The following is a 26,429-nucleotide window of genomic DNA, read 5'->3' as shown; positions in this document are numbered from 1 at the left end:
TTATGATTTATCTGAGTTGGTTTCACACAAAAACTCCTTATAGTAGCTTTAAACTGTAGCCTATGAGGAAAGAGTCTCGGAACAGCATCCCTCATGGCTGTCCTCCCAGACTCCGCCTCCAGCTGCTCTGAGTTAACAGAAAAGCCTTTAAACTAACTGTAAAGCACAGATAACCCTTCATGTCATCTTTCTGACTCCGTGTGTGGTTTCGTTGCAACACACCGGGTCACCTCCTGGCTGTTCCCCTCCTGCAGGGCAGTGGGCCAGTCTGCGTGTTCCTCCCACTATTTTTCCACTGAGCGACAAGGCTGCACATTGTGCTCAGACCGGCCAACCACACAAGGTTACTCTGACGATCTGTGAGCTCGAAAGGTAGGCAGTCCTCTTTCTGCACACGGCTGCAGCTCATCACACACACTTTGACTCTCTATGAACCGCTGCTGGGACGTGTGTCTGACTCTGAGGTGAGGTTTTTAATCTGTGTATTTGTCAATGTGGGAGCGCGCATGGCGTCTGTTCGAGCGCGGAGTTCGGTGATGCTGAAGCGGTGACCTCTACTGTTACTGTAGCCTGGATGTGATCGACAGGATGCGATAACTTTGTCTAGTAACGGAATGAATGACTTCGCGGAAGTTTTCGATGCGAAACTGGAGATTTGTGTAATAAATCACACCGAGCAGCACAGTGCGGAAAGTGCAGTTAGAATTTCACGTGTGACCCTGATGTAAAATCACTTTTACACAATAATGCTGTGCGTAAAGCTGACAGGACGCAGACTGAGGACGTTATTTTTACGCGTTCGTCACACGCTTGGTACTCTGCATCCTTTTGACGTTGAAACGAGACTTTGAAAACAACCCAAACAGTCATTCAGCGTGTGTTAAAGTGTGCGTGTTGGTGTGTAACTGCTTTGTGGGTTTGTTCCTTAGATATTTCTGCTTTTCTGCTGATGTCTGCTGCTCACAGTGTTTGGATGGGAAACTTCTGGAAAAGCTGCTGTTTCAATTTAAAGATATACATACACTGAAACTGCAGTATCAGCCTTTACAGTGAATGTGCACATTTATGGTCTTAGATACAATACAGACACAAACAACAAACAGCAGCTCATAGATTATACTTGTACAAGTCTAAATATGATATTGATATCAGATTAGGGATGCAAGGTCCATTTATGAAGTTCTGATACCAAAACCAATACCTGGGCTTTTGTATCAACCAATGCTAGTATTAATTTAACATTCTCTTTTCCTTTAACATTACAATGAGACTGAGAATTATTCTAAATGTTCTGAAATAAAATAAAAATACATCAGATTGACTGTTTTATTAATTTATGGGAGTATAAATGTGTAAATGTGAGTTAATCTTCAACACTCACAGGAATTAAACTTTAAACCTCTGCAGTAGATAAGCGAGGAGTTGAACCTGCACATGTTGTCATCAAAGTTGTTGGTATATAAAGTATATAAAGCCTCTTTATAATTTAAATGTATAAGAAAAGCAAGCGAGCAGACAAATATGAGGAAATTGTTAAAGCATTGTTATGTGATTTCTTGCTATGTTCCCCTCATCATACATTCATCAATGGTGGCGATTGCATGAGTGATCTTTTGCTGTAGATCAGTGATGTCCGGTATCTTTGTTCGATACATGATATCTTTAACATAGCCCTGTAAAATCACTGAGTCTGCATATTCGATTTTGTTTCATAAACCATGACGCACTTTGTGCCTTTTCTTGTGAAGTATGCATTTTTTAGGTGTTCATTTAACAGTACATCTTCTATAAACAGGATGCCTGAAATACACAAATGCAGTGTGATTAAAAACACAGTGAGTACATTGAACAAATCCAATAAGATATCTGATCAGTTGCCTTTGTGTTTGAACTCTAAAGAGACTTTGTGAACACTGCATTTTTTTCCACTGAAATTATGATATAGATATTTTCAGCATCACAACGATCTCCCAAAATTTGTAAGACTCTAAATCACTATAAAGCTGTGCAATGTGCAACATTAACCACAACTAGAGGGGCACTAGCTCCTAATCATCAGTCCTCGCTCTCAGAGTCCATAGGGCTGTTTACATCAGTCATCATTAGATGTGTTGATGAGAGGTCAGTGTCCTTTGTTATTGGAGGATTGAGTGCTCAGACCTATTTTGCAGCGACAAGCGAACAAAGACTCTCTAATTTAAATTTAGTCTCTAATTGGCTCTCCTGTTCTGGCTCACCGTGCTCTGGTGAAGGTTTTGCAGATCATTGTGTTCTGGTGCAGCATAAAGCATCTCTGGTGCTGAGGTTGATCACAGTGCGGCTGATTTTCTTCCTGTTAGGAAAGCGGTTATGGACAGATGCAGTACTCAGTAACTGCAGAGTAATTTGTTGCTCTGGCAGCAGTCCGTCAGAGTTTGATTACATGTACAGGAAATAGTTCTTTATGCTGGGATAAATTAATTTAAAGGCACGTGTTAATCTCTGTATGCCCTGTGTAATAACGCTGTTTGAAATATAAGAAATGTAAAAATGATACAGGGGGAAAATGATGCTTTCTTTTCAAAATAAAACAGTAAAGAAATCATCTTAGGATACAGGCTTCAGTGGGATTCTTAGTTTTTTTTATTGTCTAATAGTGTCAAATTATGGATTTTTCACTGGAATTTATTTAGGGATGTTTGATACCTCTTTTTTTCAGACCGATACTAGTGCGAGTACTCCCTCTTGAGTACTCACCGATACTGAGTACCGATACCACTAGTACTTTTGATATATAAAATTTAAAGTATTAGTGACAGATCATTTTGATCAAAGACAGCACAGTCACTCTGCTATTAAACCCAAAATAAAACACAAACAACTCTCTCACAATACAACCGACAACTGTCAGGTTTAAGCAAGCAGCAACCTCCAGTCTAAGAATATGAGACAATATGCTAAAATCTGCTGTTTCTCGAGTGTCTGCTTAAGGCTGGCGCCGGAAGAACCGGAAGAAACATACACACCAAGCCAAAAAAAGCTAAAATTAACCTATTTATGGCCTGGTTCAAAAAACGTCTCCTGTCTGAGTCGCTAATTTTACTATCGGCACCCACTGTACGGGGGTGAATTTTGTTCTAACTCGCCTGTTCAGAGGATATGCGGATCGTGAGCTTGCCCAATCAGAGGCACAGGTTAGGGTCATGTGACCGACAGGCCCCCTATAGCTGTACACAAAGCCCTTGCCACTACCAATATGGCCGCTATAGCCGCTGTACTTCATTTTCCGTTTCAGAAACAGATGGATGACGTCGGGAGACTACGTCCATGTTTTATACAGTCTATGGGTTTCGTTATTTTTTAAAATTGTCTGAACAGGGCCTGACACACATTTGCCGTGGTGTTAAACTGCAGTTAGTAGTGGCAACTACTGGCAAGGAGGATGTGCTGAACGTAAGATTTTCTTGCCTTGACTATCGGCTGCTTGTATCAGCAGCATTCACAAGTACTGTAACCTTGAAAAAAGGCTGGTATCGGTGATACCTGGTATCAGTATTGGGCCATAGTCCCATAACCTATGACTGGTATCAGAGCTACATATATCTTGAATCAAGATATTTAAACTCTGTCACTCGTCTTTCTTTGCGCAAAGTCCTGAGTCACAAACAGAAACTGGCTGCTTGAATCAGTGACTTGTCATCTTGTTTTTGTGTAAGATGGTGTGTTATTGTGGGAGAAACAGGCTCTGAATCCCAGAGTATCACATCCAAAGAAGCAGCTATAAGAGAGAGTAACATACAGGAAAGGCTCCTGTGTTTGTATGTTTTCAGCTGTAGACGCAGGTGTAGAGGCTGTCAAGTAGTGAAGCAGTCTGTGACGTAATTGGACCAAATTGAATGCACAGCTCATAAACACATCCCTGGAAACAGAGACCGCAGTATGCTGTTATTTCTGTGGCTGTGTGGAGGTATTTCATGCAGATACTGAGGTGATGCATCAGGGGTTTAGGATTTAAAGAGTCATACTAAGGCAAGCCAAAGCATGCATGCACCATAATCAAGACTGTGTGACTAGGAGGTTTTAGGTTTTAGAGAAGATAAGATACTGGGATTTAGAGGTAGTGCTCCAGGATTTACAGAGTTGAAAGGTTTGGGGTGAAAAAGAAAACATAACAGGACTCTCAAACTTTGGGTATTTGTCTTGGCCTTGTCCAGCTACAGGGATAAGAAGGAAAAGAAGTAACAGCAATGCACCATCACCAGTTTTTTGAGAGATTAGTAAGTCCTTAATGAGATTTTTCCTTTGCTCTGTTTGTAGGTGACACATGGAGACCTTCAATCATAAACTAAACGCTTATTTTGAGACATGGATGGGTCCAAGAGGTGAGTCAAGTTCATAGTATCTCTCAGAATCAGTAACCCATAAAGACAGAGTTGCTGTCGTGTTGGATGTCTTTGTCTCCTGATGTTATCTGCTGATGTTATATAAATGTTATGATTACATTATTTTATCACAGCAAATCCCTATATTGAGCAGAGAAGGTGAAGGTAAACATTACTTAAGACCTTTCACCAAGGTGTTCCATCATCACGCGCGTAGTCTTTGCATGGACTCGTGCTCTGCCAGAGTTTTTCACCTTCTTGTTGTTAACCCTTCTTGGTACTGAGCAAACATTCCTCAGAGCTGCGGCTGCTTTTCACTCCTCGCCTCAGCAGAGATATAACTGACCTCTGTTTCTCCATATTTCAGATCAGCGGGTGAGAGGATGGCTGCTGCTAGACAACTACCCGCCTACCTTCGCTCTCACAGCCGTGTACCTTCTGATCGTGTGGATGGGGCCCAGGTACATGAAAAACAGACAGCCCTACTCCTGCAGAGGCCTCCTGGTGCTCTACAATCTGGGCCTCACGCTTCTGTCTTTCTACATGTTCTATGAGGTAAACAGACTGCTGGGTTTGGGTAACATCCTGAAGGAAACAAGAGCTAACCCTTAATTTTACACTGATTTAGAATATATAACTGGTTGCTTAGCAGAGATTTGACACCATGATAAAAAATAAACATGTTTTTGTAATGTTAATTGAAAAAAATGAAGTTACCCAGCTGCTGGTTAGCATAATTTAGCATTTAAACCAGAGGTGAGTTGTAACTGTCTGCTAATCCTTAAGCTATTAAACTCCTAACACTATTGACACTGAGATTTTATTTTATTGTTAGAAAAATCATGAGAAAAAAAAGGCATATTTCCCCTCATACCGGTGTTTTAGGAAATCCTTGTTTCAGCTTTCATTTTAGCTGCTGGCTCTTTAAGGCTCCCTGCTCCACTAGCCCCCTTCCCTCTGATTGGCCAGCCCTCTTGAGGCCTGTCAGGGGGCAGATCTCTGTATTTGAGGCCTGCCCTTCAAGCATGTCATAAACCAGATAGAAGATCCTTATATGATGTCCTCATAATTTCAAAAAAATCCTCATAAAGATCTTGTGCCCCTTATAGAATTGTCTGGTTTTTATCTTTGATTTTAAGTTATTTTTGGGGCGTTTATGCCTTTAATTAGACAGGAGAGAAGACAGTGGATAGTGGAGGAAACAGGGTGAGAGTGGGGAGTGACATGCAGGAAAAAAAAGGCCACAAGCTGGAATCTGGGCCACCAGTGGGGCAGCCAGCGTGACCTAAACCACCAGGCCATCTTCGCTCCTAGAAATGTCTGTTCTGATCAGTTTTCAGATAGATTCAGGGATTTCTATTACGAATATGTAGAGGTTTAAAAATCTATTTAAGTTTAGTCTGAACATCCAGCATTGTTTATTTTTATGGAAGAAGAATAACCTCTTTAAACATGTAGCATTGTATAGCTTTGTTGGTTTATAGCCTTTTTGCCAATCTTAGCATTAGAGTTTTACTATTTTTTGTAAGAAAGCAATAAGCAGATCCCTCAGAACTTCCTTTAAAACAATGTGCTTAAGTCAGGAGAAAGATCCTAAGCTTGGCTGCAGCTAACAGCTTCGTAATGAGAGTTGGATTGATACTGAAATGGAGAAAAAACAAGAATCTTGTTCCTCAAAATGTCTAATTGTGGCTCTAAATACGATGCTAAAATCAAATTTTAGTTAAACTTGGCTTAAAACTCGGAAAATAGAAAGAAGGGTAATAGCCTAACTAAAAGGGAAAAAACTTCTTTGTTGAGTACTTAACTTTTTACAATTAGCAATCAACGCTTTTCCAAGCAAAATAGTTTGAGCTTAATGAGCAGATAAGCCAAGAGTGGCTGTCTTCTAATAAAACCATTCACAAGGGATTAATTAAGTGTTTTTCCATCAACTTTTGGGACACTGACTGAGGTTTGTGAATACTGAGGAGAGTGAAATGCTATGATCCTGACAGGCTCGTTGTTTTCTCCATCAGTCCCCTCCTACAGCTTTGCAGACTGCTCGATCAGTTTGATGCAAAGCTGCTTTTTTTAACAGGCCAACTCTGTAACTGTGATTAATAGGGGTCAGGATTTAATCAAGCTCTAAATTGCATTCTTGTTTCCTCAATGCAAGCTGAATTTACTACATTAGTAGTAATACTGCATTAGTAGTAATTGATTCTGTTTTGTATGCCCCTGAGGAGTAAGTAAACATCTGTGTGTTGGTGTGAATTATCTGCACTCTCCTCTAAATCCCACAGGCAGGGAAAGCTTCTTGTCTCTCTGTCTGCATTGCGTAAGGCCCCAGAGGACGGCCGGCTGCAGGCTGAACTTTTGGCAGTCCAAAATCAATGTCACCAAAAACTGTCCTGTACTTTGACATGATTAAAGTACAGGGCAGCGCTGTTCTTGTCAGCCATCCAGGGCACAGAGGCTTATCACATAATGATTGTGAATAATTTTATCTATAGGCTGACCTGTACAGCTGTAGGTTTGGAGGAAGTATCTGGGAGGAGCAGAAAGCTGGAGGCTGTAATGATTTAATACGTAATGCTTTAACCTTGATTCATTCTGATGCCTGCTCTAAACTTGTGTCACTTTCTTGGCTTTGGGGTTATTTAGCGAAGCTTTTTACAGCAGTGGACAAAGACTGTAGATCTTTATCGATTTGGTGAATCAGCATTAAGCTAAGCCATCAATGTGCATTTGATAATTTATTCTGAAGAAGAGAATTTGTGTATTTTTCACAGGATGCACAATGCAGTCTTTGATTTTTTATTGTTTCAAATACAGTTTGAAATAAAGTTCAACAGCTCTCACAATTACACAACTTTAAGAAACCTTTCATGAACTGGTGAAGGTAAATGTTTACCTTTGGCTCAGACTTTTCAAAAAGTAGGGCAATGACGCAAGACAGTGATAAATATAAAGCACAAAAATGAAAGTATGACTTTGCTGGTTGCATGAAAAATGACTTAATTAGATAAAGCTGCAGCAATACAGCATCTATCTCTGTGTATCTGTCAAACTGTAACTTGTTTTTTTAATGTATTGTTTGTGCAGTATTGTAAAATATATGAGCTTTAGTGATTGATACCAACATAATGTTACAGCAGGAGCACACTGGTCAGTGTTACCTTATCTTTCAGTGTGTGCACTAACTTCTTTTTAAAGGCAATATTAAAACACTTCATATCCTAACGTGTCATCTTCATATTTGAAGGGCATTGTGTTACTTTGTGTATTCAGGGATTTGAAACCTAATTTATCTTCTTGTGTTTTTCCTTAGCTTGTTGCAGCTGTGTGGCACGGAGAATACAACTTCTACTGTCAGAACACTCACAGTGCACAGGAAGTGGATAAAAAGGTGAGTCACCCCTGAGGTTTACTGGAAGGAGATTTTTATACATTGGAAATGTTTGACTCAATCTACCTTTGTTCGAGTCAGGATGACGTAAAGGGGCGGGTCTTTAGCCTCTTTGCAGACAGTTACAGGGTGCCCACCTGTCAGTCAATGCAGTAATGCCCATATATGGGCTTTGAAAAAACACACTTGGTTTTCTACACATGATCTTCTTCACTTCTTTTGAAACATTTCCTTTAATTCAAACCATGCATGTCTGCATCATTTGATTTAAATGACTGGTAAAATCATTTGTACCTCCGCCCAGGAGGCTGTGTTTTTGGGAGAGTTTGTTTGTCTGTCTGTCTGTGAACATCATAACTCAAAAAGTAACAAACAGATCTTCGTGAAATTTTCGTGAAATATCCTAAATAGGATAAAAAAGAAGTGATTAAATTTTGGAGGTGATCCGAATCACCATCTGGATCCAGGATTTTTTTAAACGATTCTTTATCATTGTGAGATAGGGCTGTTTCCACCATATGTGTATATAACTCCCTGATAAATGGTCGGATTGCTTTGCAAAAGAATACAAGACAAGGTCGCCATAATTTCTGACAGATGTAGAAGTACCATCCAGATCCTGGCAATATACTGGACACTGAGAACTGAAATATGAAATATGTAACAAATTATCGTACAAACCTGCAACTAACACCAAATTGTAGCAGACAGTCTGCTGAAAGGGAGTATAACATTAAAGTAGGACTAAAGTGTTGCATGACATTCACAATATGCTTGGTGAAGGTCTGCGCTCTCTGAGTGCTTTTCTAGCTTCAGTTTGTTTCTTATTCAACCCCTTTAATGTAAATAACATGCCTAAACTAATGACACCAACTTCTACATCAACTGCAGGCCAGCTGGAATTTCTTTTAATAGAGAAAATGTGTGTTTCATCTCAAATCCAATGCTTTGTTTGGTCTGTGAGGGTCTCTGTAAATCCCATCAGATAAGCTGCAGCAACAGGGAGTCCGTTTAATCCCATCATGTCATCATCATCATCATGACTCCCCTCAGCTCTGCCGCTGAGGTGAAAACAAGGCTCAGAGTCAAATCTACAGAGCATTTCAGCTCTAATGAAATGAAAGTGTTATCATTCCGTCACCGCTTTATAGTTTCATCCTGAGCTTTGAAGGATGAGCTGCTTATCACTTCTCATTATGTGTCATCTCTTCAGGAACAAACTAAATCTTTGACTGTTTCTGTTTGCTCTCAGATCATAAACATCCTGTGGTGGTACTACTTTTCCAAACTCATCGAGTTCATGGACACGTTCTTCTTCATTCTTCGCAAAAATAATCACCAGATCACGTTTCTTCATATCTACCACCACGCCAGCATGCTGAATATCTGGTGGTTTGCTATGAACTGGGTACCCTGCGGCCACTGTGAGTATTTAAACACAACTTCCCCGCTTCAGTGACTTAAAACTTTCCAAAAATCATTTTTATTGTTTTTTTATTGGTTTTTGTTGCTCCCTGTAGATGAATAACTTCTTGTGTCTCTGTTCTGTCTCTGTTCTGTCTCTCTCGTCTCAGCGTACTTCGGTGCCTCCATAAACAGCTTTGTCCATGTCGTGATGTATTCGTACTACGGCCTCTCAGCCATCCCAGCTGTCCGGCCGTACCTCTGGTGGAAGAAGTACATCACACAGTTTCAGCTGGTGGGTTTATCCTGTGGTTTTCAGCTTTGAACAGATTTAAAGACAGATCTCTAAAGACTCTGAAAAGTATTGAGCTTTATACACTCATCGGCCACTTTATCAGGCACACCTGTCCAACTGCTCGTTAACGCAAATTTCTAATCAGCCAATCACACGGCAGCAACTTGATGCATTTAGGCATGTAAACATGATCAAGACGATCTGCTGCAGTTCAAACCGAGCATCAGAATGGGGAAGAAAGGTGATTTAAGTGACTTTGAGCGTGGCATGGCATGGTTGTTGCTGCCAGACGGGCTGGGATTTTCACACACAGCCATCTCTAGGGTTTACAGAGAATGGGCGAGCTGATAGAAAGGCAACAGTAACTCAAATAACCACTTGTTACAACCAAGGTCTGCTGAAGAGCGTCTCTGAACGCACAACACATCCAACCTTGAGGCAGATGTGGCTACAGTAGCAGAAGACCACACCGGGTGACCCTCCTGTCAGCTAAGATCAGGAAACTGAGGCTACAGTTCACACAGCAACACCAAAACTGGAAAATAGAAGATTGGAAAAACGTTGCCTGGTCTGATGAGTCTGGATTTCTGTTGCTGACCATGTTCATCCCTTTATGAGCACAGTATACCCAACTTCTCATGGCTACTTCCAGCGGGATAACGCTCCATGTCATAAAGCTGGAATCATCTCAGACTGGTTTCTTCAACATGACAATGAGTTCACTGTTCTCAAATGGCCTCCACAGTCCCCAGATCTCAATCCAATAGAGCACCTTTGGGATGTGGTGGAACGGGAGATTCTCATCATGGATGTTCAGCCAACAAATCTGCATCAACTGTGTGATGCTATCATGTCAATTCCGAGACCAAACTCTCGGAAGAATGTTTCCAGGACCTTGTTGAATCTATGCCATGAAGGATCAAGGCAGTCCTGAAGGTAAAAGGGGGTCCAACCCAGTACTAGCAAGGTGCACTTAATAATGTGGCCAGTGAGTGTATATACCAAGATCAAAGGTCAAATGTTGGCCCTTCCATGTTTTGCGCAACCTTGCACTATTTTTTTGCATCAACTGAGATATTTTTGGCTCTGGATCAATACTGTGTTTCTATAGGCTCAGTGTGTGTGTGTGTGTGTGTGTGTGTGTGTGTGTTTCCCCTCCTCACTGCTGTGCATCTGCTTGTGTGGATCATATTTTCTCCATAGATCCAGTTCTTTTTAACCGTGTCTCAAACACTGTGTGCTGTCATATGGCCGTGTGGATTTCCAATGGGATGGCTGTACTTCCAAATCGGCTACATGGTCACGCTCATTGTCCTTTTCTCAAACTTCTACATCCAGGTCAGTTTTGCATCTTCTTTTGAAACATTTATGAATGATTTTCTGTAGATATATAATTTTTATTTTCTTATAATCCTTTAAAAATTTGTAGTTGAGCTTTAATGTTTTTAGAGTCACATAAAAATTCAAAAAGTCACCGTGGGGTTTGGTAACATCAGACTTCTTTACTATGAACATTGCTTTATTTATCTGCCTCTGACTGCAAAGCATCCTGGGATACCTAGGGACGTAAGCCAAGCTGGTGGTGCCACTTTTTAATGACTTTCTCCCTTCGTAAAAGATCATCCATATAAAGTAAATAGTGCTAAACGGTTTAGTAATTAAACCCTGTAAGGTTTGTTCAACAGGCTCCTTGACTCATGACAAGTGAAGCAGCAGACGAGGGCGGCGTGTCTCTTTATGAATTGGTTACTTATCAGTGGCTTTCAGTGTTACTTGTGTTGTTCCTTCTTGTTTCGATTTGCGTTCCTGTCGTATTTAGTCCAAGATGTGCATTGCTTTGGAGAAAGTGTGTGTTAAATCTATTTTTTACTCTGTAGCTGCTGCTCATAAAAACACCTAATGCAGATTAATCTGCAGATGAAAGTAGTCCCTGAAAACTGCATTTCTGTGCTACTGGTTTGTGCGGATTTGCAAACTCTGCAGTGCCCAGCTGTATTTTCTACACTTTTACCAAATAATACTTTTTTAATACTTTGTACAAATTGATGCTCAAAGTGAGTTAGAAAACAGTGACTAACTATGAATCTGCGTGGTAGCATTAGAGTACTCACTTGATGAATTTAACTGAATATCATTTTATTTTTTAAATCCATTTTTGGTCTTATGTCTGTATTTAGAGTAGAAGAGATTGGACCACAAGTAAGAAGCAACCTTGTAAAACTGACGCCACTCTTGTGTTTTTTTTTAATAGATATTTTGTTTATGATGCATATTGTTTTGTTGCAGATAAACAGGGAATTAGGGGATTGATATAGTACATTCTATTCTATTCTATTCTAGTCTATAGGGTGAAATATTGATGTGATGTTTTGTTTCCTGCAGCCTGTTGCTGATATGCCTCTTTAAAGAGGGGTACTGAGCTTTTTCTCAGGCTTTGTACTGTGTTTCTGGTGCCCTCATAGTAGTTTCACATGACTCACAGTTCCAAAAACCTCTTTTTTTTCTCACTCTGGTGTATTAAATTTACAAAATTTCAGGTTTCGTTTAAGCTGCTGTCTCTTTAAAGGCTGGGTGATGCCTCCCGCAGAAACATGACGCATAGAAATGAGGTGCAGAATCAGCAAAAACGCGTGTGGCTGTGATCCTTCTGAACACTCTTGGGAGAAACTTTGCGGATGCGCCAAGCATAAACTAAGCTTAAGGCTCCCTGCTCCACAGACCGCCTTTCCCTCTGATTGGTCAGCCTTTAAGACTAGGGTGACCAAGTGCTTACAATCCAAATGTGGGACAAGGGGTGTGTTTGTGCGGGACAATGTGGGACAATGTGGGACAGGTTTCTTAAATGTTGAAACAATGTCCATCTAACCCTGAAACATTTATATATCTACTAAGACCAAGCTTATAATAACATGAATAACAACAATTTGATTTAGTTGCACACAGTATGCACATTTATGTGAAGGAAAATAATACTCAAAAAAAATATTAAAATATCTACTCGTAAAAAATTCAAAAAAGAAACCACAAGTTTCTTAGAGCTTGTGAAAAATTGTGGTTGTATACATTTAGAGTATTGGCTATTTTTTACGTTCAGTGTATGCTGTCAACTCTTAAAAGTCAACTAGTCTATGCACAATAACATGAAAAGGCACTGTCTGCGCTGGCTGTTTCTTGTAGGTTTTACATCATGATGTGTGTCGATTCACATCATACTCTACCCCCTACCATGTTTAATAGCGAAATACTGGATCAAGTTCCCAAAACACTCGCTGTAATTCACCCTGCACTGGTTTTGATCTTAAATAAACATGTTACCAGGTCCTTTTTTCTCAAAAGATTCATAATTTTCCTCTAAAATCTGCATTATGGTGTCCGAGGCTTTTACCTTTGTTTTCGTGCCAGGAAGACACAGGTGACAGGTCGATGAACTCCTGATGCCACATGCACGTTAGTATTGCTTGACAGCAGACACAGGCAATGGTGACAGTCCTCTTCAGCTTTTAGATGAAAGTCATGCTATCAGAAAAGAGACCTCCTTCACTTTAGAGAGCAAGAGCCAATCAAATTCGGGACATCGTCTGAATTTGCGAGATGTAGGAAAAGTGATTAAATTGCTGTGCAGTCCCACACAAAGCGGAACACAAGGTCACCCTACTTAGGAGGCCTGTCAGGAGCGAAGCTGTGGGCAGACCTTGGTGTTTGAGGCCTGCCCCAGAAACATGTCATGAACTAGAAATCCTTATGCTATGACCTTATCATTCCAGGAAGTCTCATGAAGATCTCTGAGTGATACCATACCATACCAACTTTATTTAAAGAGCACTTTTAAAAACAACCACAGCTGTAAACAAAGTGCTGTACAGGTAGATCAAAATAAAATTATAAAAACAGATAAGGAAAAAAAGACACATAAAAGAAAACATATTAAAAACAACTACAAGCAAATAAAAACAAATAAAAGGGAATAAAAGAAAGCCAAAGAATAAAAATGGGTTTTAAGACGTGTTTTAAAAGTGGACAGTAAAGGGGCCTCTCTAATGTTAAGAGGAAGACTGTTCCACAATTGGGGAGCAACATTAGAGAACAACAATGATATTTCATATCTGTACTTGAAAGCAGAAATACCCCTCTTTAAATCTCAATTTTTTTTCAAACACATCAGCTTCCCAGATGTTTTGCTGTTAAATTTAATGTAGTAATTGTTTCTCTCTTTATCTGTTTTCTAGACCTACAAGAAGCACAGTGTTTCCCTGAAGAAAGAGCACCAGAACGGCTCTGTCACCTCAACAAATGGACACGCAAACGGGACGGCACACAAGAAACTGAGGGTGGATTGACATTTGAGGACCCTTCACCAAGCTCTCAGTGTAGCGTGTTAGCTAATGCTGCTAAGAGGTATCTGTGTCCTCTATTGTAGAATAGACTCATGCACTCACTTTGAGAAGAAGTAAGCCATAGCCACATGCATTCAGAGACTTTCCATGTTTTTGCACACGTTCCTACTCACGCTGTTTGAATAGAGTGTTTAACAGAGTAGGGATGATACTGCACAATAATGCCTCCCCACCAACCTCATGAAGAAACGCCCTCCTAAGCAAAAAAAAGTCTTTTGTGCAACCAGCAAACAAACACACATCCTGACTCATTAAACAACGCTTTAAACACAGGGTCCAAAGATGAAGGCTCTCGTGTGTGTTGGCAGCTGAAGGTTTCATCATCCTTAACAACCTAAAGGACAAATAAAAGCGCTCAGAGCTTATTGCTGCTCTCAATGTATAACTACAGCACGCATGCTGCACCTGTTTGACCTTCCTCCTGCCTGTAATGTTGCATAATCCTTTATCTGACCTTTGTATTATTCTATTTATTGACAGGTTGGGGCAGCAGGAGGTGAATTTAATGCATTTGCAGAGCAGGGTGTGGGAAATGTAGCCATGCAGCTGCAGCATAACCAAAGCTTAAAGAACTATATTTATATAAAAATCAGGTTAATGTGAAAGGGCAGTTTGTTGTGTATTACGAGCAATAGGGATGGAACGGTTCACGAAAACCGCGGTTCGGTTCTTATCTCGGGTTTATGGTCACGGTTTTCAGTTCAGTTGGGTGTATATTGTTGTTATTTTTAGTACCTCAGATTACCATATACCCTAATAATCCACTATTGACAGATTATTTTCAATCATTTATCTCATGTAAAGTCATGAAAAACCTGGATGGATCATTAAAGCTGAGAAACACATTGCCAGTTTCAACATGCCAGCTCCTCGGTAAGGAAAGTCTCCATTGCATGTCCTAGAAGTCACTCAAAGCCACTAAATGACGCTGCTGTCTAATTTGCATAATTATCCATATGCATGTAATTGTCACAGACTCTGTAGGAGAGAAATAACGTGGGAGAGACAGAAAGCAGGCAAAACACAACATCATAAGTATATTGAGAGCTACAAATTAATTTTCTACTGTCCATTCTTGTTTTTTATGTCTAAATATCAACCCTCCTCCTTTATCTGGGCTGGGGACTAGCAGAAGTGACCATAATGAGACACACACTTGCGTAATTCATTTGAATGTAGTTGTCTGCTCTCGAGCAGCAGGAGGAGACTGCTGTGAGTGAGACTGTCTGGACTGTGTTTTGGATAGGGGAGTCACTCACCAGAGGGGTCTGAAGAGTCATTAAATGTAGCGATTAGGTCTCTCAGTTGGCAACTCTCAATCGCGGTTTCATCCTCCACGTCCCCACCGCCGTCATCAGAGCTCACACTGAATCTTAAGTGCTCCCAGACAGCAGAACGCCACAGGTACACTCTGTCCTCATGTACACAACACACACTTCACCACGAGTTGGATATGATCGTATGAGCTACACACTCGCTTCAAACAAAGTAGTAAAATGAAGAAAACAGAAAAGCACAAACTGAATAATGCATGCACCCCGAACCGAGTGAGAAAAACCGAATGGTTCAGGTTTTTTCATAAACCATTCCATCCCTAATAAGCTCAATATACAAGTTTCCTTTATCATCCTTTATTGAGATAAAACCAGCTCCTTATGGAGAAGGTTTTATCTACTGTAGCTTTAATTCAGTAAAAACAAAAAGTACTTGAAATCATTGAATTAATGAGGACGCAATGACATTAGGGTGCAGTGAACTGTTGTTTTTAGGTAACAAATTCATGAAATAAATATTTATATGTTAGTGCGATATACCTAAATATATTTTATTCATATTATAAACTTTAGAGTTGAGAGTTATAGCTTGATGAGGAATTAATCTTACTTCGAGTTCTGTTAAGTAGATGCTCTGGAGCTCTTCATGTCTTGTGATCTTTGAGTAAGGCCTCTCTATGAGGATCCAAAACCACAAGAAACAGAAAACAGGAAGTTTTTAGCTGCAATAAAAACTTGAGAGTCGACTGATTACTGTCAGATCACCTTCAGACAGAAGTAAAAGTCTGTAGCCAGTAAGACAAGAGTTGTTTTATACACAGATTAAATTGTATGCGAGTGGAGAAACGTTTAACAATGACATTTCTTCACTTCTTTGAAGAAATATATAGTTGGCAAAATGTGAACCATCCTGCAGTCTGCAGACAGATACTTCTGTAATACTTTAATATAGTCACTTAACTTCTTTTTTTTTCTGAAAGAAGCCTGTATGATCTGAGAGAGTCAAAAAAAGATGTAAACCTAAACTAATCCTGTTATGATCCGATCTAAAGCTCCAGATCAGCCACTAAACTGAGCCTCTGGTTGTGTTCTTTGTTAAATAAAACATCTCTGTTATTTATTGTGGGGGTCTTTATACAAACAGGGTGCCTTCTGGACCAGTTCATTTCCTGTTCTACCATTTTCACCTTTACAATATGCAAAGTCATGTTAGTCCATGTGTGTCAAAAATCCTGATGAAATCTTGTGCCTGTTTTCAGTTTCTGCTTCTGGAAAAAAATCAAATGTTCTAAATCATAACGTGGAATAACAACAAAGTTGATCAAATACAAGGGTTAAACTTATGCTGAAGCAGATCAAGATGACTGAAGACGCTGTAAAAAAAATGAAATCTAAGCAAGTGTTGGCATCTTATTTTTATTTTTAAAATGTCCTATGACCATGTTCACCAGATAAGTCCAGAGAATTTCTTATTTCAAGATACTGAAAGACAAAAATGATGCCTGTTGAGAAGAAAATCTGCTAATGGGGTCAGAGAAATACACTTTTTTTCTTTCTTTTATTAAAAATTCTTACTTCAAGAAACTTGACAAGTACAATTGACTTACCTTGATGGAAGGTTTATTCATTTTTGTCTTTTATTATCTTGGATTAAGATATTTTTCTGAACGTGTTAGGGGAAATTGGCTTTTTTGGTTTAATGGGACATTTCTCATGAAAAATAAAACATAAACATTTGCTAATATTTCAATTTTTGCAGTGTACAACCTCATCCTCAAAAGGCTGATTGAGATCTTGTTTGATTTGATCTGGTTTGGCTGTTTCTCATTGCAACCAGTATTTATGCTAAGATGGCATTTGTTGGTGGCTTCACTTGTATATTTAGCATGCCAAGACACAGTTAGTCTTGTCATGTAGTACGTAGTATGTAGAAAAGCATATTCTAAAGTTTCCTAAAGCAGAATAGACTCTTTTAACCACGTTTAAAGCAAAAAAAAAAAAAAAAAAAAAGAGTTGTTCAAGAGTTGTTTTCTGCCACAACGCTTTGAGGGTCTAACACTGGCTTAACTCTGGCGTAGAAAACATTGATACATGAGTGTTTGAATGATGATCTCTCTGTGCTGCACCACAGCGCTGCTCTCCTGCTGATTCAGTTTAATGAGGGACTGTGTGGCCTCGTCCACTGAGCGAGCACAACATGGAGCGGAAACGTAAAGGTGACCTATATTCACACGCTCTGCATTAGAACAAATTGGTAAAATCTGAATAATACATGCAAAGGTCACATTTCCTTTGCATGAGGGGTTTAGTCCTGCTGATAACACACATGTGCATGAAGCATATCTACCCAGATACTGGATCAGGACTGTTCTTCCATTTATATCTCGTTACATACCAGTCCAGTCCCCTCTGTGTACAAAGTGCCACAGAAAGCTGTGTTTATATATTTATGAGCTGGATTACTTAAGATCTTATTCAATAAGAGGCCAGGGTAGAATATGTGTATGTAATGACGTGTCATTTATAAACTGTTAAATAGATCTATTTTCAGAAGTCTAGGGTAAATCTGGGTTAACATGATGTGACTCATGCTTTACTCGCTGTAACACATTAAATACAAACTGAGAATGTAACGCTTTGTGTTTGTCTTCCATATAAAGGATTAAATAGTAAAAGTAGACGTTTTTCTATGGATTTGTGTTCCTTGTAAAACTTATCGTCCTGCCTCCTCAGTGCTTGTAAACTGCCAAATCACAGATCTGGGATTGAAGAGTCGAAACTACAACTCAGATTCACATAACTATTCCTTTTTATCTCAGTAGTGTAAGTTTTTGTGTTGTAATCTTACTTTTCAGCCTTAAAATTAGGATCTAGTATACTATTATTTGGACTTTTTAAATTGTTATCTCAATTTTCTGTCTCAGAATTTTGACTTTTTCTCTCATAATTTCAATTATTTCCTCACAGTGAACTCTTTATTCTGTAGTTTTGACTGTTTTTCCTGATAATCTTGATATAGTGTCCCAGGGGCTTTTTATCTCAGTGTTTTAACTTTTCTTTTTCTATCTCAGAAGTCTAACTTTTCATCTCCAAATTCCAATTACTCTTAATCTCATTCCAGTATTCCATAATTTTAACTTAATCTCAGAATGTCCATAAAATAACTCAAGATTTTGACTTACCTCAGTTTGATTCAGTATCTTATTCTTTTGGCATTCATTTCTCGTAATCTTGACCAATTATCTTATAACTGTGATTTTTTTATATTCTTTTTCATGATTTCAAATTTTTATCTTTTAATCTTTTAGTCTTAATTTTGTATCTCATAATTTTAAATCTGAATCATGATTTTTTTTATTGAATCATTTAGATTTTTTTAATCTCTTAATCATAATTCTCCATCTCATAGTTTCAAATTTCTATCTCTTAATCTTGATTTTGTATTTCATAACATGGACTGTTCCTCTTAATCTGAATTTCCTATCTAATAATATTGATTTTTTTAATCCTTAATCTGAATTTTATATTCCATGATTTCATCTTTTTATCCTTAGTCTTAATTTTTTATCTCATAACCTGTGCTTTTTCAAATCATTATGGCAAGTTTTCTTTTTTCCTGGTGGAAATAGGCCTTCATTAAGCTTGTGTGTGTTCTACTCAAACGATCAGAGGTTCAAAAAAAGGTTTGTGGGAGGTCTTCAAATACTCTTCAGACTTTATTTCCAATTTTATCCATAAAGGTTGAGCAGGGCATGTAGTCTGTGAGGGTATTGTGTGTTATTTTAAGAGCACAAAGGTGTTGAGTGATCAAAAACCTGCAGAGCTCTCGGTTACACACAAACCTCTCCTGTGGAGAATTCAGAGAAAACATTTTTTTCTGATAGCTCTTATCATCTTCCAGCTCTCTGTTAGCTTTGTGCTGATACAAAAAGGCCTGAGGAATTCTTAGCATTCAGCTTTATAAAGGAGCATTCTGCTTAGAGTACACCTGGTGTTTGGTAAAGTAAGAGCAGAAGGTCACGGAAATGGAAAGCAGTAGCAGCCCACCTTCAGCCCTCTTTGTCTTTCTCCACTTAAGTCTTACTTCACTGACCTCCTCCTCATCCTCCTCATCCTCCTCCTCAGCCGTGCGTGCAGACTGTGTCACACAGCGCTCGGGTTAGAGGACAGAGAAACTGTTTGTGCATTTTGGTGGCGTGTCCATCGGCCTGCCACTCTACAAACAATGCCTTACTCACTGATTTTGGGAGGCAGTGGCCTGAGGGTGGGCTGAGGATGATAAGGCTCTGCTCTAAATACAAACACGTCTGTCTTTTACCCATTTTCAGACACTCAAAGTAAACACAAGCTGTCTCAATCCTTGTGCCCTGTCATAATATTTAGACTTCACCGATAAGTAACATAACCCTGCCCACGGGTTAGCTCTGAAAGTGATGGAAAAAATGAGCTTCTGTATCTAGACAATTAATCAGCTGAAAAAAAGCTACAAAAACCTGATCTCATACAACCCTTCAGTTGCTTTTCTTCTCTTTCAGTTGTTCAGGAAGAAATAGGTCACATTTTACTTCTTCCTATTGAGATCTAGCAGCAGATTGTAGGTCAGGATATTTTTAAACCTTCAGTATTTTGAGATCAAACGGTCAGAAATCATTTTATTGGAATTCAATACAACTTTTATTTTTTTTCCGTAAATCCCGTTTATCTGCCCGTGTTTGTTCTCAGAAAATGTAATACGTGGATTATACCTCAGTGCCCTCAGCAAGACAAATGCTGTCGAAGTCTGAAATCACATCTGCAACGACTTTTCACTGCAGGTTGTGTAACAGGATCCCTGTAATGATTTTAGTTTGATGTTTCATTTTGTTCTTACTGTAATACCAGGGACGTCTTCTTACATAAAAGCAGAAAAACAGAAAGTAAAGGCCAAATGAAGAGCCCGTTGTGTTCACCAGTTTATTCAGAGGGAGAAAGTGCACAATGAAACAAAACCAGCATAAAGATTCATTACTTCAAACAGGCGAAGAAGGCTGCTAACACGTTTAGCTCCCAGCACATTAGCATCTGAAATAAGAAAATAAGTAGTTTTCTATTCTGTAAACCTCCACCGTAACGTGCTAAAACAAACCATCACCCAGCTGCAGCAGAAATGAAAGAGACTGAGGAGTATGTGTTTAGCTAACATGGTGAATGGACTTTCTCTGGTCTTTGTGGGCGTGTGTAGGTCTCCAGCTTCACAGAGGCTGCTCGGAGTAAGCGGTGTAACTCTTGACACGTGCAAACAAGAAGGGAGCGTACATCCGGTCCAGGTCGAAGGCTGTGACCACCGTTTCTCCAGTCAGCCTGGAAACACAAAATCAGTCTAATTTCAAAAAATTTCAACTTAATTTGAATTATGGCATTTTTATCTTTTCTAATAATAAATTTAAATATCATATATAAAATACTGATATATTTTATAGATACTGCAAAACTGCAACTGGGAATTCTCTGAAAACACTTATCATGAGGTGGAAATACATTGTGACACTCCAAGAATCAACATTGGATAAGTAAGGTTTCCAAAAAGGTGAGTGGTCATTTCTTACAAAGTAACCTGATTTTACATGACGATTTCCTTACTTTTGGGGGATCGGTGATCTGTGATCAGAGATAAGAGATCAGTCATCAGTCCGTACTTGCATATGAAACTGTATACCTCTGAGAAGGTCTGACAGCCAGCAATTGGTGCGTTTTGCTCTGAGACCTAAAACTCAGGACCCTTTATTATTTTTTTTAAGTTAAAATGTAAAGATTTTATTGTTTCAAAGGTATTGTTCAATAATTTTTAATATAATAAGATTGGAACTTTGAGGGTATATGCTGTTAGGTATAAAAAATAAAAAGTAAAAATCTGTATCGGCCCAAATCGGTCTCAGCAGGTCAGGCTTTTCAAAGATCGATGATCGGCCAGAAAATAGTGTTCGGTGCACCCCTAGATCTCATTCTTCAATAAATTCTAACAACAATGATTAGAAATGACTTCTTTGTTTCTATGCACTTCTTGCATTGCATGATGTTTTTCCTTATTTTCTTGATTGTGCATTGGTTCACGTTCCTAAATGAGGAAAGAGGAATCATGTGGACATGAGGAACCCATTCCTGAGATCTCAGAGCTGTTATTTGTGTAATATCTGAAAGTAAATAGAGTGTCTAGAGAAGTAACAAGGATCTGCATCTGTGGTTACAAACACAGGCCTCCCACTGTCCTCTACTCATGTGAAACCCTGTCTTTGAGGCTCAATCAATCAACAGAAAATACTATTAATTAAACTATTTTGCCTTTACCTGTTACCTTATGTTAAACGTAGCTTTACACTTGTGACTTACTTGTAAGTAATGTGGCAGGAGTGGTGGATCCACACCAGCTTACTGAAGTTCTGGCGCCCCCCAGAGGACACATGCAGTCCCACATGAAAGCTGTGCTCAGCCTCTGGAGGAGGGTTCCGCCTGCAGAACCGATTCTTTTGAAACTCGGCTGCTTTCTGAAAAAAGAAATTACTCTGAATTCTGAGGAAAAGGTAAGATTTAAAGCTCAGGTGAAGGTTCTGACTAATATGACATTAGTAGATAAAGGGTAGATCCACAACACAGAAGACGCTTTGAATCTGGCTTAATCATTTGTTCCTTAATCCAGTAAGTAGGTATTTGATAATAATAATATTGTGTTTCCTTTGTTGAAATTCTGTATGTTCTACATATATTTTTTTGTAAAGATATGAATCTAGATGTCTTCTGTGCTGCTTTAAAATGTGAAGAATGGTCATATTTTTATCTTTCACATCGAAACACATGTTCTGACCTCCTCTTTTTTCTTGCACATAACAGCAAAAACTTTGGTTTGATTGTCTGTATCCTGTGACAGACGGAAATGGCCGAGCAGAGCAGCTTCCATCCTGTAAAATAAAACGCATTTCAACCGTCATAAAGAACGCCTAATCTCAATTTGCTGAGCAAAAACTCAGTTAAGTTGAATTGAGAAACCAGTGAAGGTGTACCTGGTGTTCTTGGTGCGCAAGCGAGGGACAACGGCCAGAGGGTCTTCTGGAGAGGTTAACATGATGACGTGACCATCAGGGAAGAACCGCAGGTACCTGTTATTAAAAACAGCCAAACTTCAGCTACATGTTATGTTGACCCCAGTAAGAACAGCCTTTAAATTGATAACAAAACAGTTGATCCTTTAAATTTATGACAGAAGCAATCACAATAACTGAATCTGTCATTAAATATTAGTCTGTACCTGTAGTACTCCACGTGGTGCCAAGCCCGGTAGAATCCATCCAGAGACTCTTCTCCTTGACGAATGTAGGACGTCTTACTGATATAGACACCTGTGAAAGAAAACATGAAAAATAAACAAATGTCTTGCTTGGTTTACATTATTTTAGGCTATCTGGGGTTAGAATGTTAAATCTGGTATTGATACAAGACTTGATTACCATCAAAACGGACTCGAGGCCTTTGCAGAAACATATCCCTCCAGGACTTGTAGGGAACAACTTTGGTGCAGTTGCGTCCCCAAACTCTCATACAGGCTGAGTGCCAGATCTCAGGGTCTCTGCAGGAACAAACACAATGACTGAGCGAAGCCTCTGTGTGTTGTGTCAAAGGGATTCTTTCCATTTCCTTTATTCTAAAATTATATCAGTAAAAAGAAGAGTGAATTTAAAATCTGAAACAGTAGAATTATAAAACTCTGTGGATGAGAGTCAACATTTTTTTAAACACCAAACACTTCCTGAAACATAAATGTAGAGGTGTCTGATGTGCTGAAGCGGCTGACCTCGCACAAATGTAAAACCCTCTGCACACCAAAGAGAGCTGCTCCAGGGCTCGCATGTCCAGCTCGCTCGACACAACCCAACGAAAGATGTACATCAGGATTTCCCGAGGCAAGGCTAGATAAATAAACAGAAAGATTAGATTAGATTAGATTACAAATATGTAAAAATACAAAAATGTATTTTGATGCGTTCATAATTCGATGTGATTACTCAGATTTACCTGAAATGTGCGTCCAAGTCATGTCCAACTCAGGAGTGCAGATCTTTGGAAAGGAGCTTTCCAGTGTAAGCTGCTGCTCAAAGTAGGCAAGTAGATCCTCAATGTCTCCATCAACATCACTGTCCCCCAGGCTGAAAATATAAACACAACATGGTCGGTGAAAAAAGAGGAAACATCACTTCCCCTTGTACAAGAACCGTGCTGCTTTGATGCATGAAGAAGGATGAACAAAATGTGTTGGCATGTGCCATCAATTCTGCAATCCTCACAAAATGAAGACAACACAAACTTTTCTTGAGATGGCAAAAAAATTATTTAGATATTTGCACAGGATTTTAAGCTTGTGAGGAAAACCAACAAGCATTCAACTATGTGTTGAATCATTGTATGCTTAAATAACCCCAAAGAGTTGACTCAAAATATCCAGAAACAAAAGCACTCACTATTTTCCTCCAGCTCGGTCTGCATCAGGAGGACGGTTATAGTTGATTCTAAACTCGATATCAGGCACAAGCTGCATAGCCATACGATAGAACTTGATGGCTACAAAAAAGAAACGTTCCAAAAATGACATAAAGTTCAAAAACTAAGTATTTTCAGCCAGACTCTTTTATGTCTACACCCTGCATACTCACCTTCATAGACAGTTCCATTTTGTTCCTCCTCAACAGCTCTCAAGAACAACTCTGCTGCCTGAAGGAAGATTACTCACATCAATGAACAGCTCACTTTTCTTTTACCACAAAACATGAAAAGTACCTGACCTCCAGACATCCTCTCACAGCTTACTTTTTCCTCTCGAGCTATTTCTTGTGTCCTCTTCACACCTTTAGCTCGCAGCAGACTCGGGCTCGCTCCGCTCTCTTCAGCGCTCGGCTTGAGCTCTGACATCCACTGAGCTCTGAACTTGTTGAGCTGCACCTGAAAAATCAACACAAAACTTCTCCTCAGACTTATTGTACAAGCAGAAGATAAAAATATGTTTCTGTTTAACTGGAGGGTTGGTGCGAGAACAAACATCCTCTGTATCAGCAGCAAAAAAAACAAATCTAATGGGATGATTATGGATTTCATGAAGGGCAGGGCGGCTGTGGAGGTAGACTCCATCATCAGGAACCTGAAGGGCAATCACTTCCTGCCTGGCTGAGAAGGCCTATGAGTGCCATTACTTCCCCGGGAGGCTAAGGCCATCTATAAACTCATTTTAAAGATGCTTGGTGGGAAGCATCCTGTTCTTGTGCATTACTGTGTGGCTTGGCAGCTGCTCTGCTGTGGGGTGAGGCCTTGCAGACGGTGGTGAAAGCTGCTAAGAGGATTGTGGGAAGCATCTACACCAGCAGATGCAAGAAAAAAGCTTCATGAAGGACTCCACCCTCTCTACACACACCATTTGCCCCTCCTCTCTCTTTATCTTGTTCAAATCCTAAACTTGTGACTTTAATAATGATTAAGGGAGTTGTATTATGTTGAAATAACAGGAAAATGTTGAAAAAAAGGTGAATAAAAAGCTTAAAAAAAAGATCACAATCTGTATCAATACATTTCCCAATACCTACCTACCTACCTTAATATAAAAAATATGTGGAGAGTTGCATCAATCTACTTACTGGCATGCATTGTGCAAGTCAAAGGTATTTGCATGAACCTTATAGTACTTATACAGGATATAATTCCGCAGCATGTACTGACACATCATCTTGATGCCTAAACAGGTACTTAAACCTTCAATGAGATGAGCTGTGCATCATGAATCTCACCTTAGACACACCAACACCCCTAAAGAAAAAACAAGAACCTGCTTATCTGCTTTATCAACAGAACATTTGGAACATCAAGTGGTGGATCTAAGCACAGGAGCAGGTTAAGGTATGTGTTCTCTGAGTTTCACATGCCAAGCATTTATTTAACCACCTTAATTACACTGTAAGGTATAGCTCCTCCCAACAATAACCAGGCGAGAGAGTCTGAACTTGTTTTCCCATAAGATATCTCACCTGAAGGTTTGGGCCATCTGAGCCTTCATCTTCATCCTCCACTATCCCTGTGGTTTCTGCATTTTCTTCAGCCTGGGGTGAAAAGAAGAGAACTTTTTATTACAGGAGCTGGTTGTCTTTAAAAACAATGGTTCATGGAATTTCACAGGTTTTTTTCTACAAATGAAAACTTTGGTTGTCTGCAACTTAAAAATGGGCCCCTGAGTTTATTTTTGGTAACACAGACTGTCCAACAAAGCATCAATGAGCTGTACTACTATTCCAAAAAAAACCCACGGCACAAATTTAGTTGACTTCTTGTCCTGTTACCTGAAAGTTGTCATTTAAAAAGTGGTCATAAGAAATACTCAAGGATACAGCAGTTCAACCCATAAAATCAGCACTGAATTCCTTTCTTGCAGTGGTATCAGTATGTCGGAGCTGAGGACAAAACCTGAACATTTCCATTATTAACTGTATTTTGGAGTCTAAAACAACATCATTAACAACAACAGTTACAAAGATAAATATATTACTGCATATATGATTATAAGTCGTTGAACATTTATTGTGACTTTACTGACAAGATCCAAACACAACAAACCGTGGGGACATGTGTCAAAAACATGTGGTGCAGGCTATTTGCAGCCAAATAATTCACAACCCACTCGCTATTTTTTCGAGTTTCGCCCTCACAACTTATCTCTTATTTAACTCTCTGGGCGTAATCAAAAAACATGTTAGCCGAGCAGGAGAAGTCAAGAGCGCAACGTCACAAAACAATTTTAACGGGAGCTACAGGTAAGACCAGACAGGTGACGTTTGCAACAGTAGCGTGCTAGCTAAGCAATTAGCTCGCTTGTTTTTCTTCATCAACAAGGTAGAAAACAGCTGACTCACCATGACAGTTAGGCCTTAAAGTGTCTGATTAGAAGCTTCACAATCACAATTCACGAGCGTTTACAGTTCACGGTCGGAGAAACGAACAACGCAGCGAACATATTTACGGGCTCGCAGGAATGCAGCCATGTCGCTGAGTAGCCTGGAGCTTCTGTGACACAGGCAGATAGGAGGTACGGGATACTGCAAGCTGCACGGGGACGGTGCGTTTATGATGAATCTGGAGTTCGGAAAAAAGAGTATCAGATCTATGGCCGCAAGTAAAGGCATTAAGTAACACTTAATAACACTCGTCTTTTAACCCAATGCATTAGCGAAATTAACATCTTACTTGCCTAAAGTAAGAGTTATATTGATTTAACTACTCATGCATGAAATCAAAGTTAGAGTGTGA

General features: G+C 39.4%; 2 protein-coding genes across 2 annotated transcripts; one reads left to right on the top strand and one right to left on the bottom strand.

Annotated features, from left to right (window-relative positions):
- Window positions 1-100: 100 nt before the first annotated feature.
- elovl5 (ELOVL fatty acid elongase 5) lies at window positions 101-17,742 on the top strand. The gene is made up of 8 exons (XM_074675455.1): window positions 101-372; window positions 4,297-4,361; window positions 4,729-4,916; window positions 7,675-7,752; window positions 9,005-9,176; window positions 9,327-9,451; window positions 10,655-10,789; window positions 13,678-17,742. Exons 2-8 carry the CDS (start codon window positions 4,304-4,306, stop codon window positions 13,786-13,788), a joined length of 867 nt encoding a protein of 288 aa, XP_074531556.1. The 5' UTR covers window positions 101-372; window positions 4,297-4,303; the 3' UTR covers window positions 13,789-17,742.
- A 2,316-nt stretch (window positions 17,743-20,058) lies between these two features.
- fbxo9 (F-box protein 9) lies at window positions 20,059-26,216 on the bottom strand. The gene is made up of 13 exons (XM_074675039.1): window positions 26,036-26,216; window positions 25,157-25,228; window positions 23,952-24,083; window positions 23,798-23,855; window positions 23,606-23,705; window positions 23,163-23,293; window positions 22,942-23,056; window positions 22,598-22,716; window positions 22,399-22,489; window positions 22,154-22,249; window positions 21,958-22,051; window positions 21,486-21,640; window positions 20,059-20,459 (listed from the first exon to the last, which is right to left on the bottom strand). Exons 1-13 carry the CDS (start codon window positions 26,036-26,038, stop codon window positions 20,351-20,353), a joined length of 1,275 nt encoding a protein of 424 aa, XP_074531140.1. The 5' UTR covers window positions 26,039-26,216; the 3' UTR covers window positions 20,059-20,350.
- Window positions 26,217-26,429: the final 213 nt, after the last annotated feature.

The sequence above is a fragment of the Halichoeres trimaculatus genome, unplaced genomic scaffold (genome assembly GCF_033239565.1).
Source record: "Halichoeres trimaculatus isolate MK-OKI-2021-1 unplaced genomic scaffold, fHalTri1.1 fHalTri1_scaffold_8, whole genome shotgun sequence".
Classification (NCBI taxonomy): Eukaryota; Metazoa; Chordata; class Actinopteri; order Labriformes; family Labridae; genus Halichoeres; species Halichoeres trimaculatus.
The sequence above is the reverse complement of the archived record's forward strand: the minus strand, read 5'-3'. Positions and strand labels throughout refer to the sequence as shown.

Bases quoted from the DNA above. Each gene is read 5' to 3' on its own strand.
- elovl5 (XM_074675455.1), top strand. From the start codon at position 4,304: ATGGAGACCTTCAATCATAAACTAAACGCTTATTTTGAGACATGGATG. The intron at 4,362-4,728 runs GTGAGTCAAGTT...TCCATATTTCAG, and splicing joins GACATGGATGGGTCCAAGAG to ATCAGCGGGTGAGAGGATGG. The intron at 10,790-13,677 runs GTCAGTTTTGCA...TCTGTTTTCTAG, and splicing joins TCTCAAACTTCTACATCCAG to ACCTACAAGAAGCACAGTGT.
- fbxo9 (XM_074675039.1), bottom strand. The intron at 22,490-22,597 runs GTAATCAAGTCT...TTTCTTTCACAG, and splicing joins GCCTCGAGTCCGTTTTGATG to GTGTCTATATCAGTAAGACG. The intron at 21,641-21,957 runs GTCAGAACATGT...TTCTTTTTTCAG, and splicing joins TGTGCAAGAAAAAAGAGGAG to AAAGCAGCCGAGTTTCAAAA.